Source organism: Pristiophorus japonicus, chromosome 19 (genome assembly GCF_044704955.1).
Source record: "Pristiophorus japonicus isolate sPriJap1 chromosome 19, sPriJap1.hap1, whole genome shotgun sequence".
NCBI lineage: Eukaryota > Metazoa > Chordata > Chondrichthyes > Pristiophoridae > Pristiophorus > Pristiophorus japonicus.
The window spans coordinates 4,879,058-4,894,151 of NC_091995.1; the positions used below are offsets into that span (position 1 = coordinate 4,879,058).

Consider the following 15,094-nt stretch of genomic DNA (forward strand, 5'->3'; position numbering starts at 1 on the left):
GAACTCAGCAGAGGAGGACAAAGGGTTTGATTAGGGCAGGGAAAATGGAGTACGAGAAGAAGCTTGCAGGGAACATTAAGGCGGATTGCAAAAGTTTCTATAGATATGTAAAGAGAAAAAGGTTAGTAAAGACAAACGTAGGTCCCCTGCAGTCAGAATCAGGGGAAGTCATAACGGGGAACAAAGAAATGGCAGACCAATTGAACAAGTACTTTGGTTCAGTATTCACTAAGGAGGACACAAACAACCTTCCGGATATAAAAGTGGTCTGAGGGTCTATTAAGGAGGAGGAACTGAGGGAAATCTTTATTAGTCGGGAAATTGTGTTGGGGAAATTGATGGATTGAAGGCCGATAAATCCCCAGGGCCTGATGGACTGCATCCCAGAGTACTTAAGGAGGTGGCCTTGGAAATAGCGGATGCATTGACAGTCATTTTCCAACATTCCATTGACTCTGGATCAGTTCCTATCGAGTGGAGGGTAGCCAATGTAACCCCACTTTTTAAAAAAGGAGGGAGAGAGAAAGCAGGGAATTATAGACCGGTCAGCCTGACCTCAGTAGTGGGTAAAATGATGGAATCAATTATTAAGGATGTCATAGCAGCGCATTTGGAAAGAGGTGACATGATAGGTCCAAGTCAGCATGGATTTGTGAAAGGGAGATCATGCTTGACAAATCTTCTGGAATTTTTTGAGGATGTTTCCAATAAAGTGGACAAAGGAGTACCAGTTGATGTGGTATATTTGGACTTTCAGAAGGCTTTCGACAAGGTCCCACACAGGAGATTAATGTGCAAAGTTAAAGCACATGGGATTGGGGGTAGTGTGCTGACGTGGATTGAGAACTGGTTGTCAGACAGGAAGCAAAGAGTAGGAGTAAATGGGTACTTTTCGGAATGGCAGGCAGTGACTATTGGGGTACCGCAGGGTTCTGTGCTGGGGCCCCAGCTGTTTACATTGTACATTAATGATTTAGACGAGGGGATTAAATGTAGTATCTCCAAATTTGCGGATGACACTAAGTTGGGTGGCAGTGTGAGCTGCGAGGAGGATGCTATGAGGCTACAGAGTGACTTGGATAGGTTAGGTGAGTGGGCAAATGCGTGGCAGATGAAGTATAATGTGGATAAATGTGAGGTTATCCACTTTGGTGGTAAAAACAGAGAGACAGACTATTATCTGAATGGTGACAGATTAGGAAAAGGGAAGGTGCAACGAGACCTGGGTGTCATGGTACATCAGTCATTGAAGGTTGGCATGCAGATACAGCAGGCGGTTAAGAAAGCAAATGGCATGTTGGCCTTCATAGCGAGGGGATTTGAGTACAGGGGCAGGGAGGTGTTGCTACAGTTGTACAGGGCCTTGGTGAGGCCACACCTGGAGTATTGTGTACAGTTTTGGATTCCTAACTTGAGGAAGGACATTCTTGCTATTGAGGGAGTGCAGCGAAGATTCACCAGACTGATTCCCGGGATGGTGGGACTGACCTATCAAGAAAGACTGGATCAACTGGGCTTGTATTCACTGGAGTTCAGAAGAGTGAGAGGGGACCTCATAGAAACGTTTAAAATTCTGACGGGTTTGGACAGGTTGGATGCAGGAAGAATGTTCCCAATGTTTGGGAAGTCCAGAACCAGGGGTCACACTCTAAGGATAAGGGGTAAGCCATTTAGGACCGAGATAAGGAGAAACTTCTTCACCCAGAGAGTGGTGAACCTGTGGAATTCTCTACCACAGGAAGTAGTTGAGGCCAATTCACTAAATATATTCAAAAGGGAGTTAGATGAAGTCCTTACTACTCGGGGGATCAAGGGGTATGGCGTGAAAGCAGGAATGGGGTACTGAAGTTTCATGTTCAGCCATGAACTCATTGAATGGCGGTGCAGGCTCGAAGGGCTGAATGGCCTGCTCCTGCACCTATTTTCTATGTTTCTATGTTAATCTCCTCCAGCCCCACAACCCCCAGAGATGTCTGCACTCCTCTAATTTTGCCCTCCTGACCATCCCTGATTATAATCGCTCCAGCCTTCAGCTACCTGGGCCCCCAAGCTCTGGAACTCCCTCCCTAAACCTCTCCGCCTCTCCACTTCACTTTCCTCCTTCAACCCGCTCCTTCCTCTTTGACCGAGCTTTTTGGTCACCTGCCGCAATTTCTTCCTATGTGGCTCGTGTCAAATTTATCTGTTTGGTCTTAGAACACTGCTGTGATGTACCTGGGGACGTTTTACTGCGTTAAAGGCGCTATATAAACACAGGTTGTTGTTGTCCCGCTCCCGGCCAATCACAGCACACACCCCGCGCCCGCTCACAGGGGCAAAGATTGACGGCCGTTAAACATTAAATATTTAAACCCAACCGGCAAGTTCCGAGCGCGAGCCTCTTTCAACCCAAATCATGGGCGCAAACCCCGCCTCCCGACGGCGCTAATTGGCTAGTGGCGGAGCGGTGTGGAGCACAGCGGGGAAGCGGATTGGCCGGAGCGCCTGTCACTCAAAGTGAGTGAGGCGGGTTTCCGGGACTCAGTGGGAGTCGGAGCTCGGGCAGTGTGTTTGGTCCGACCGCGAGTGACGCCGCGCTGGGCCCTTGTCTCGGCGAATTGGAGCCGGTGGGAGCGGCTCACGGCGGCCGCCGCCTGCTTTTATACTCGCGGGGGGTGGGGGGTTTATTTCACACTTTGGATTCTTCTTGTTATTATTCACTCGGGGGGAGCCAGGGCGTCATGGCAACGGGTTTGGTGAGCGAGCTGGACAGTCGCTTCATCCCCGGGAACCTGCTGAGCGGTGGCGATGGGGGATGGGGGGAGGTGTTTGCTCCAGTCTGTACTATATATAATGTGTGGGATTTTGTTGTGGATTGTTACACAGAGGGGAAACACATTTAAATAGTGTTTACAATGACAGGGTCTGCTGCCCAGTGAGTGAGCCACAGTCCTGGCTGGTAGCTACAGGATGTGCTGCAGATGGTACAGATCCAATGTGTAATCCATTGGAAGGTAATGCACCTAATTACCTACCTGCCAAGTCTCAGTTATTGGGAGTGGGCACGATATATCGTTTCATTTTTAAATGAACAAACCGCAGCCGTGCCTTCAGCTGCCTGGGCCCTAAGCTCTGGATTCTCTTCCTGCAGAGCTCCAGGAGAAGGCCATTCGGTTGCAGCAGGAGAACAAGATGCTGCCTGTACAGCAAGAGGAGATGCACAAGGACCGATTAACCGAGTTCCAGAGCGTGCCAACAGGAACACGCACAAACTGGAGAATGAAAACTGGTCAGCAGGGAGAGTTGGAAATATGCCAAAAGCACATGAATATTTTGGGAAGCTCAGTGTTGAAGTATGCATTTTTTTACCCAGGTAACCAATGTGCAAGCAATTAAGAAAGCAAATGGTATGTTAGCCTTTATTTACAAGAGGATTTGAGGATGAGTAAAGATGTTTTACTGCAATTGCCCTGGTGAGACCACACCTGGAGTCTTGTGTACAGTTTTGTTCTCCTTACCTAAGGAAGGATATACTTGCCATTGAGGGAGTGCAATGAAAGTTCACCAGACTGATTCCTGGGATGGGGGGATTTTCCTATGAGGAGAGATTGAGTAGATGAGGCTGATATTCTCTAGAGTTTGGAAGAATGAGAGGTGATCTCATTGAAGCATACACAATTCTTACAGGGCTTGACAAGTTGATGCAGGGAGGATGTTTCATCTGGCTGAGGAATCTAGAACCAGGGGCTCAGAACATGATCAGATCAGCCATGATCTTATTGAATGGGAGAGCAGACTCGAGGGGCCATATGGCCTACTCCTGTTCCTATTATGTTCTTAGCAACATAGAAAATAGGTGCAGGAGCAGGCCATTCGGCCCTTTGAGCCTGCACCACCATTCAAAATGATCATGGCTGATCATGCAACTTCAGTACCCCACTCCTGCCTTCACTCCATAACCCTTGAGGGCTGTAAGGGCCACATCTAACTCCCTTTTGAATATATCCAACGAACTGGACTCAACAACTTTCTGTGGTAGAGAATTCCATAAGTTCACAGTTCCCTGGGTGAAAAAGTTTCTCCTCATCTCGGTCGTATATGGCTTACCCCTTATCCTTAGACTGTGACCTCTGGTTCTGGACTTCCCCAACATCGGGAGCATTCTTCCTGCATCTAACCTGTCCAATCCCATCAGAATTGTATATGCTTCTATGAGATCCCCTCTCATTCTTCTAAATTCCAATGAATATAAGCCGAGTCAATCCAGTCTTTCTTCATATGTCAGTCCTGCCATCCTGGTAATCATCTGGTGAATCTTCGCTGCACTCCCTCAATAGCAAGAATGTCCTTCCTCAGATTAGGAGACCAAAACTGCTCACAATACTCACGGTGTGGTCTCTCCAAGGCCCTGTACAACTGCAGTAAGACCTCCCTGCTTCTATACTCAAATCGTCTCGCTAAAATCTAGATAGATTTTTAAGCAATAAGGGAATTAAGGGTTACGGGGAGAGGGCGGGTAAGTGGAGCTGAGTCCACGACCAGATCAGCCATGATTTTATTGAATGGCGGAGCAGGCTCGAGGGGCTAGATGGCCTACTCCTGTTCCTAATTCTTATGTTCTTATGAAGGCCAACATGCTGTTTGCTTTCTTAACTGCTTACTATACCTGCATGCCTACTTTCAATGACTGATGTACCATGACACCCAGGTCTCGTTGCACCTCCCCTTTTACTAATCTGTCACCATTCAGATAATCTGCCTTTCTGTTTTTGTCACCAAAGTGGATAACCTCACACTTATCCACATTATACTGCATCTGCCATGCATTTGCCCACTCACCTAACCTGTCCAAGTCACCCTGCAGCCTCTTGGCATCCTCCTCATTGCTCACAGTGCCACCCAGCTCAGTGTCATCTGCAAATTTGGAGATATTACATTCAATTCCTTCATCTAAATCATTAATATATATTGTAAATAGCTGGGGTCCCAGAACAGAACCTTGCGGTACCCCACTCGTCACTGCCTGCCATTCTGAAAAGGACCCGTTTATTCCCACTCATTGCTTCCTGTCTGCCAACCAGTTCTCTATCCACGTCAATATATTACCCCCAATCCCATGTGCCTTAATTTCTTGTGCACGAATCTCTTGTGTGGGACCTTGTCAAAAGCCTTTTAAAAGTCCAAATACACCACATCCACTGGTTCTCCCTTATCCACTCTACTAGTTACATCCTCAAAAAAAATTCTAGAAGATTTGTCAAGCATGATTTCCCTTTCATAAATCCATGCTGACTTGGACCGATCCTATCACTGCTTTCCAAATGTGCTGCTATTACATCTTTAATAATTGATTCCAGCATTTTCCCCACTACTGATGTCGGTCTAACCGGTCTATAATTCCCTGTTTTCTCTCTCCCTCCTTTTTTAAAAAGTGGGGTTACATTAGCTACCCTCTATTCCATAGGAACTGATCCAGAATCCATGGAATGTTGGAAAAGGACCACCAATGCATCTACTATTTCTAGGGCCACTTCCTCAAGTACTCTGGGATGTGGACTATCGGGCCTGGGGATTTATCGGCCTTCAATCCCATCAATTTCCCGAACACCATTTCCTGACCAATAAGGTGTTCCATCAGTTCCTCCTTCTTGCTAGACCCTCGGTCCCCTAGTATTTTCGGGAGGTTATTTGTGTCTTCCTTAGTGAAGACAGAACCAAAGTATTTGTTCAATTGGTCTGCCATTTCCTTGTTCACCATTATGAATTCACCTGATTCTGACATTAGTCTTCACTAATCTTTTTCTCTTCATATATCTATAGAAGCTTTTGCAGTCAGTTTTTATGTTCCCTGCAAGCTTACATTCATACTCTCTTTTCCCCCTCCTAATTAAACCCTTCGTTCTCCTCTGCTGAATTCTAAATTTCTCCCAGTCCTCAAGTTTGCTGCTTTTTCTGGACAATTTATATGACTTTTCATTGGATTTAACACTATCCCTAATTTCCCTTGTTAGCCACGGTTGAGCCACCTTCCCTGTTTTATTTTTATGCCAGACAGGGATGTACAATTGTTATAGTTCATCCATGTGATCTTTAAATGTCTGCCATTGCCTATCTACTGTCAACCCTTGAAGTATAATTCGCCAGTCTATCCTAGCCAATTCATGTCTCATACCATCGAAGTTACCTTTCTTTAAGTTCAGGACCCTAGTCTCTGAATTAACTGTGTCACTCTCCATCTTAATGAAGAATTCTACCATGTTTATGGTCACTCTTCTTTAAGGGGCCTCGCACGACAAGATTGCTAATTAATCCTCATTACACAAGACCCAGTCTAGGATGGCCTGCTCTCTAGTTGGTTCCTCGACATATTGGTCTAGAAAACCATCCCTTATACACTCCACGAAATCCTCCTCCACAGTTTGCTACCAGTTTGGTATGCCCAATCTATATATATATATATATATATATATATATATTAAAGTCACCCATGATAACTGCTATATCTTTATTGCACGCATACCTAATTTCCTGTTTGATGCCATCCCCAACTTCACTACTACTGTTTGGTGGTCTGTACACAACTCCACTAATGTTTTCTGCTCTTTGGTGTTTCGCAGCTCTACCCATATAGATTCCACATCATCCAAGCTGATATCCTTCCTTACTATTGCGTTAATCTCCTCTTTAACCAGTAACACGACCCCACCTCCTTTTCCTTTCTGTCTATCCTTCGTGAATATTGAATACCCCTGGATATGGAGTTCCCAGCTTTGGTCACCCTGGAGCCATGACTCCGTAATCCTAATTACATCATATCCGTTAACAGCTATCTGCACAGTTAATTCATCCACCTTCTTACGAATGCTCCTCGCATTGAGACGCCGAGCCTTCAGGTTTGTTTTTTTAGCATTCTTTGTCCTTTTAGAATTATGTTGTAATGTGGCCCTTTTTGATTTTCGCCCTTGATTTCTCTGCCTTCCACTCTTACTTTTCTCCTTCCTACCTTTTTGCTTCTGTCCCCTTTTTTACTTCCCTCTACCTCCCTGCATAGATTCCCATCCCCCTGCCATATTAGTTTAAACCCTCCCCAACAGCACTAGCAAACACTCTCTAAACCTCTACACCCTCTCTACCACTCTCTCCTCCTTTGAGCCGCTTCTTAAAACCTACCTCTTTGATGAGCTTTTGGTCACCTGTCTTAATATCTCCTCACGTGGCTCAGTGTCAAATTTTATTTGACACCGATTTAAGGTGATTCGATAAAGAACCAGGGGCGACATGAAACTTTATTTTTTTAACACAGCGAGTTGTTGTGATCTGGAAGTACTTTTGAAGTGCACTTGTGGTTGTAATGTAGGAAACGTGGCAGTCACTCTGCACATGGCAAGCTCCCACAAGCAGCAATGTTCGTGACAAAATAATGTTTTTCTGAGGGCTAGATATTGGCCAGGGCATTGTGGATAACTTCCGCTGCTCTTTAAAATAATGTTAAGAGATCTTTTGCATCCACCTGAGAGAGTAGAGGGGGCTTGGTTTAAGATCTCATCTGAAAGAAGGCACCTTCGGCAGTGCTATTGGAGTGTCAGCCTAGATTTTGTGCTCAAGGTTCTGGAGGACTTAAACCCATAACTATTGAGTCTAAAAAAAAAACAAATTGGAAATACAGAAAAATAGACAGGAGGAGTTGAGGGCAGTTCTCGGTGCAATTATCTCCCTCCTGTCACGATACGAAGGCGCAGTTTTAAGAGGATTAATTCTTTACCCAGAGAGTGCTGAGAATGTGGAAGTCACTACTGCATGCAGTGGTTGTGGCGAATAGCACAGAACCAATTAAGAAACTGGGTAAACATTCTTTATTATCAGGGACACCCCCCCTCCCCCCCACCCTTCACCATTTGAGCCTGCTCCGCCATTCAATAAGATCATGGCTGATCTTCAACCTTAACTCCACTTTCCTGCCTGATCACCATATCCCTTGATTCCCCCAGAGTCCAAAAATCTATCGACCTCAGCCTTATATATACTGAAACACTCAGCATCCACAGCCCTTTGGGATAGAGAATTCCAAAGATTTACATCCCTCCTCATCTCAGTCTTAAATGGCTGGCCGACCGCTTATCCTGAGGCTATGTCCCCTAGTTCTCGACTCCAGACAAGGGAAACAACCTCTCAGCATCTACCCTGTCAGTCCCCCTCAGAATCTTATGTTTCAATGAGAACACCTCTCTTCTTAATTCCAGAGAGTATGGGCCCAATCTGCATTGGGGAGGGGGGAGAGGAAGGGGAATGGGTGAGGAGGAGGTGGGTGAATGGTGAGGCAGATACAAATCATTCCCATAATATGATGGTAGGTAATCTTAGTCATGGGTTAAAGACAACCTGTGCAAGGAATCGTCTGTTTTGTGTGAGGGGATCTGTCTTCTATTGTAAGGTGTGTATGTGTGTGGTGAAATTAGCCTTTTGTGTAAAGAATCTGCTCATAACCGGAGTATGGCTAAGAAATGATGGAATCAGCAAGGGCAGGAAATGATGCTGTATCAGGACTATCTCAGTCACACACTGTCACTGACTTGTGCCTGACAGTTTCTAGCTGAGGGCATGTCATGCTGCAATAATGGTATGTGTGAGTCCCGTAGAAAGAAAGACTTGCATTTATATCATGCCTTTCACGAGCTCAAGATGCCCCAAAATGCTTTACAGCCAATGAAGTACTTTTGAAGTGTAGTCAGTGTTGTAAAGTAGGAAACGCAGCAGACAATTTGCACACAGCAAGATCCCACAAACAGCAATGTGGCAATGACCAGCTGATCTGTTTTAGTGATGTTGGTTGAGGGATAACTATTGGCCCAGGACACTGGGGAGAACTCCCCTGCTCGCCTTCCCAATAGGAAACTTGGTATTGCCTGACTTTGCATCTTATTTAAATTTCAGGATATCTTGAGCTGGAGGAGGGCGGGAATCTTACTGTGAATCTGTAATGTTGAAGTATAGAAAGCTCAGTACTTCTGTTTATAGTTCAGCTGATTCTGTATGTCTTAACTCAGTATGTCCCAGCTCAGTGTGATTGGGACAGTCATGCCACTTACTCTGTGTTGATGCAAAGCAGTTTGAGATTGATGGCGAGGGAAGATGTGCAGAGTAACTCTGAAGATCAATTGTTTCCATTGACTGTGGGCCAGGAGAGAGTTTGACTCCACTTCAGCTTTGCACCAGCTGCAACCATTATGAAGTGAAGCTGGTCCAGCTAAGAATTTAAAAAAAAATCACATTTAATCCTAATTTTAGCAAAGGGCTGACTCTGTTGTCAGCGCCTAGAATCATAGACACACAGCACAGGAGGGGGCCATTCGGCCCATCGTACCTGTGCTGGCTCTTTGAAAGAGATGTCCCATTAGTCTCACTCCCTGCTCTTTCCCCAGAGCCTTGTGAATGTCTCCTACTCAACTATTTATCCAATTCCCTTTTGAAAGTTACTATTGAATCTGCTTCCACCGCCCTTTCAGGCAGTGCATTCCAGATCACCATAACTCGCTGTGTAAAAATGTTTTCCCTCATTTCCTCCGTAGAATTTTTTTTGCCAATTATCTTCCGACCGCAGTGTTTCAATCCCAGGAGAAAATGAACACAATCCTACATTCTCTGAGGGAGAAGAAAACCTCTCTTCAATATTTTGAGTTTGAGCAGTAAGAGAGCATCTCGGAAATGAAGGTGAATTCTCAGTGGGCCGATGTGGGCTGTGTCTGTACGGGTAGTGTGTTACACACCGCATGCCTGGCTAACAGAACTTTATCCCTGTGCATTTTCAGCAGCATAGCTTGGTGTTTATTAAGCATTGTGATCAATGGGCTGGTGACCTGCAATAGTTTTGCTTCTTTCTTTAACATGCTCTTTTTATATTCAGGAACGGTCAATTCAATCGCAGAACCTCATCGACGCTGAATTTTCTAAATTACGCAATATTTGGGGTGAAAAGGAACGGAACTTGGTCAAAAAACTGAATGAGGAAAAGGATGATATTTTATTCAGAATGGAGACAAATCTGTGAGAAATCCGAGACCGTTCACAATAAGCTTTCCTTGTTGCATATAAATAACCTGCACTTGGGTATAAAAACTACAATTTTGAACTTTGCAGATGATACAAAACTTGGCAACGTAGTGAATAGTGAGCAGGAAAGCAGCAGAATTCAGGAGGACATAGACTGGTGAAATATAGAAACATAGAAAATAGGTGCAGAAGTAGGCCATTCAGCCCTTTGAGCCTGCACCACTATTCAATATGATCATGGCTGATCATGCAACTTCAGTACCCCATTCCTGCTTTCTCTCCATACTCCTTGATCCTTTTAGCCGTAAGGGCCACATCTAAATCCCTTTTCAATATAATCTAACGAACTGGCCTCAACAACTTTCTGTGGTAGAGAATTCCACATGCTCACAACTCTGAGTGAATAAGTTTCTCCTCATCTCGGTCCTAAATGGCTTACTCCTTATCCTTAGACTGTGACCCCTCGTTCTGGACTTCCCCAACATCAGGAACATTCTTCCTGCATCCAACCTTACCAATCCCGTCAGAATGTTATATGTTTCTATGAGATCCCCTCTATTCTTCTAAATTCCAGTCAATATAAGCCTAGTCGATCCAGTCTTTCTTCATATGTCAGTCCTGCCATCCTGGAAATCAGTCTGGTGAATCTTCGCTGCACTCCCTCAATGGCAAGAATGTCCTTCCTCAGATTAGGAGACCAAAACTGCACACAGTATTCAAGGTGTGGCCTCACCAAGGCCCTGCACAACTGCAGTAAGACCTCCCTGCTCCTATACTCAAATCCTCTCACTATGAAGGCCAACATGCCATTTGCCGCCTTCACTGTCTGCGAAATCTGCATGCCAACTTTCAATGACTGATGTACCATGACACCCAGGTCTCGTTGCACCTCCCCTTTTCCTAATCTGTCACCACTCAGATCATCTGCCTTCCTGTTTTTGCCACTAAAGTGGATAATCTCACATTTATCTACATTATACTGCATCTGCCATGCATTTGCCCACTCACCTAACCTGTCCAAGTCACCCTGCAGCCTCTTAGCATCCTCCTCACAGCTCACACTGCCACCCAGCTTCGTGTCATCTGCAAACTTGGAGATATTACGTTCAATTCCTTCGTCCAAATCATTAATGTATATTGTAAATAGCTGAGGTCCCAGCACTAAACCTTGCGGTACCCCACTAATCACTGCCTGCCATTCTGAAATGGGCTGACACATGGCGGATGCAATTCAATGCAAATAGGTGTGAAGTGATGCACTGTGGGGTAAACAACATGGAGAGGCAGTTTAATCGAAATGGTACTATTTTGAGGGTTGTGGAAGAATGAAAGGAACTGGGGTGCAGGTTCACATCTTTGAATATGGCAGGGCAAGTTGATAAAGACAGACAAGAAAGCTTGTGGGAGACTTGGCTTTGTAACTGGGGGCATTGAATTCAAAAACAAGGAAGTCATGCTAAACATTTACAAATCACTGGTTAGGCCTGAGCTGGAGTATTGTGTAGAATTTTGTGAACCACACTTGAGGACGGATGTGAAGGTCTTGGAGAGGGTAAGAAGGAGCTTTACTCAGATGATTAGAAATGAGGAACTTAAGTTATGTGGAGAGATTGCAGAAGCTGGGATTGTTCTCCTTGGAGCAGAAAAGATCAAGGGGACACCTAATAGAGGTATTCAAAATTCTGAGGTGTTTTGATTGAGCAAACAGAGAGAAACTGTTTTTTTTGGCAAGAGGATCAGTAGCCAGAGGTCATAGATTTAAAATAATTGGCAAGAGAACTAGAGGGGAAATGTGGAGATATTTTTTCACAGGGTTATTTAGATTTGGAACCTGAAAGGGCGGTGGAAGCAGATTCCAGAGGGACTTTCAAAAGGCAATTGGACATGTACTTGAAGAGGATTAATTTGCAGGGTTATGGCCAAAGGCTTGGATGTGGGAATAAATTGGACAATTCTTTCACAGGATGAACAGCTTTAATCTCCTCGGTGTCTTTGACATCCAGGCCCACATCACATCCTTGCGGTCTACTCTGCTCTGCCTGAATACTTTCTTGTTTCTTATTTTTAAACTCATTCACGCAGTTGTGGAAATCTGGAACTCTCCCTCAAAAGACTGAATGCGAGGAACAAACAATTCAACATTTTCCAGACTGAGATGGGTAGATTTTTGTTGGTTAAGGGCATCAAGGGATATGGAGCAAAAGTGAGTAAATGCAGTTGAGGTACAGATCAGTCATGATCTAACTGAATGGTGGAACAGGCTCCTCCTGTCTCTGTACACCATCCTCTGCAGTCAGCCATGTTTATAATATTCCCGCAACACTGTAGTTCCCGAGTGCTACAGTAGCCTCGTGTTTTGGAATTGCTGATTCCTAATGCATTCAGCATTCCCGTCTATACAGCTTACTGTAGATGTTCCCATCTTTTGGCCCCCAGTTTACCTTTGTTAATGTTACCCGGTTCTTGTATATCACCCACCTGCTGTCTAGTTTCCACTCTGTAATCAATGTCATGTGGGATCACCTTTCCTCCTGGCCTTCTCCCTCCTATCCAATGTAGATGCTCCTTGCAGCTACTTCAACGTTCCTGACCAGTTCCATTGTTTTATTTGGTCAGCTCTTTTTTTTTTGTCACAAGAAAAATGCCATTTACTTTTCAAAGTCCCAGTATTATTTTCGCTGCACATTGACAGACAATTATTTTCATATTTGCGATTTCCTTTGCAAACACCTTTTTCACCAAAAACAGGAAGTATAAGAAAGGAAATTGCCTTGATTTTCTAGATCATCCTTGCATGGGAGGGTTCAGAGCCCTTGCAGCAGTGGTGGGATATTCAGCCCGGCAAGTCATTCTATCCGGCCCGCTGGATGGGACAGAAGTAGAACACGAGCCGGAGCTCGAGCTGTACATTCGTCTATCCACTTTCACTCCTCATGGGTCAGAGACAGACCTGAACTGCAGCCAAGAAAAAACCATAGTAATACTTCCTTCAAATTAATAATTCGCAAAAGCGATTCTCCCTGGCCCGATCATAAAAGGCTCCTTTCTGTAATTTTGGGCCCGTGGCAGACATCCGTACCCTGAGTGCACTGGGTACTAGAATATGCCCTATACATTTTAGTCATGGCTGCTCATCTCCGCAAATCTTTTATCGAAGAAAGTGACGGGGCTACATCTTTCCTCTCCCAGTATCGAGTACGACGGCAGGGGAGTTCTCATCTGACACCAATTGGGACTGCATTAGTCATCTTTTCAGAGGGACATAAGGATGACTGAGTTGGGAAATTGATGCTGACACAGACTCTAAAGAGGGAACACTTCTATTTCACAGCACTGATTCACAGAGACCAGAAGATACCACAACACTTTCAATTTTTATCTTTGATTCATTTCTAAGCAGTGTCGAATACATGTTGTGTATGTAATATAGTATCTGACCACTCTCTGAATTTCTGTTTATGCAATGGTTATGAGAATGCTATCTTCCCCCAAATTATTTTTTGAGCACGGTCCCTTTAAATTTGCTGCATGTCCGGCCACTATGCAGCCACGCATGCGCAATATCTCCCAGCGGCAGGAGCGGGGAGCGACCTGAGCAGGACCGCGCGATTGGTGTAATGTTGGTGGGCGGAGCAGCTCACCAAAACTTGCTAAAATAATTGCCCACCCTGACTTACAGGATTTCTTACATTGTCATTTAGCCCTTCCTGCTCCTCCAGTACTTTTTGTCATTTATCTTCAATGTGCACAGACCTATCTCTAGGTAACCAACTCATCATCATTACCACACTCATCACCACCCACCTCCCTACAGCCAGAATCTCCCTGCATCCCACCAACTGCATCTTTGTCCTAACCATGTTCTCTGCCTTCTGAACTGTTTCTTCCTCATGAATTAGTCTAATGCATTATGAGTTAGTGCTTGATCTAGTTGAATGCTGGAACAGGCTCGAGAGGCTGACTGGCTTACTCCTGTTCCTATATCTGTACATTGTGTCTTTACAATCATTCCTCCTGCTGTCAGTGTATTCTCTATTATCTTGCTTGCTCGGTTTCCTCCAGCACTTATTTCTGTTTCTTGCTGACCCTGTACCTGTTACAAAAATCCCTGTCACAGCTCCCCAGAGACTTGCCCTCAATATTGAGTACCAGCCCATCCACTTCACTAAACTCTGACTCAATTAGACCAATACTATCCACTGGCCTTTGCTAATTAGCTTTACAATCGTTTCCTTCCATTAGTTCCCGTCCACTCCTCTCAAAGGCCCAAACCTTTTCCTTCAGGCTTTGGGCAGCTGAGATCAGCGAGTTGCTCCACACTTTACTATTGACTCTCGAGCTCTTTCATGCTGCAAAGTCGAGCCTTGTTTAGTCTGTTTGAGCACTGCCAGCGGTCTGCTGTGTGTTAACATTTGTGTTTCTGTCTATTTCAAGAGAGTACACCCGAGTAGCAGAGGTTCAAGACCCTCTCCAAAAATAACTGAACAACATTATAAAGTAGCATATTGAAGAGCTGGTTTTATTTTCTGTTTAATATTTCATATTTACATTATTAGTGAAGACGACCATCAGCCAAACATAGCAGAAGGCAGCCTGTCTCTGGGAGCATTTAAAGGGCCACCCAGTATAGAGTGGGGAGACATGTAATGAACATTCTCAACCCTGGGACGGAGGGCCTTTCCTGCTTTCTTACTTAACCCGTCAAATCCTCAATAAGTGGGCACATCTTAAGAATACCAGACACAAGTAAAAGAATGTAAATATTATCCATACCCACTTCAAATAAGAAAATAAATGAAATAGCAGCATGTGATGTCTGATTCATGATTTATAATACAACAATCAAATAATAATCACAGCTATTTTAGAAGCAATCAGCCATTATAATAAATTCATTAGTAAACAAGCAGTGATTTAAATCATTAACCTCTTACAGTGGGTTCTTTCATGGCTTAAAACTGGAGAATTAATGCACAAGTATATTCACAACTGATTTGGTCAAATCACTTGCAATCACCTCCTGACTCCCCAAAGCCTTTCCAGCATATAAAAAGCACAAGTCTGAAGT

The 15,094-nt window shown here is 44.5% G+C and overlaps 1 protein-coding gene across 1 annotated transcript; it reads left to right on the top strand.

Annotated features, from left to right (window-relative positions):
- The first annotated feature begins 2,861 nt into the window (after nt 1-2,861).
- LOC139229658 (protein Hook homolog 1-like) lies at nt 2,862-12,715 on the top strand. Its single transcript, XM_070861177.1, has 3 exons — nt 2,862-2,993; nt 3,131-3,332; nt 9,881-12,715. Exons 1-3 carry the CDS (start codon nt 2,975-2,977, stop codon nt 9,975-9,977), a joined length of 318 nt encoding a protein of 105 aa, XP_070717278.1. The 5' UTR covers nt 2,862-2,974; the 3' UTR covers nt 9,978-12,715.
- The last annotated feature ends 2,379 nt before the right edge of the window (nt 12,716-15,094 follow it).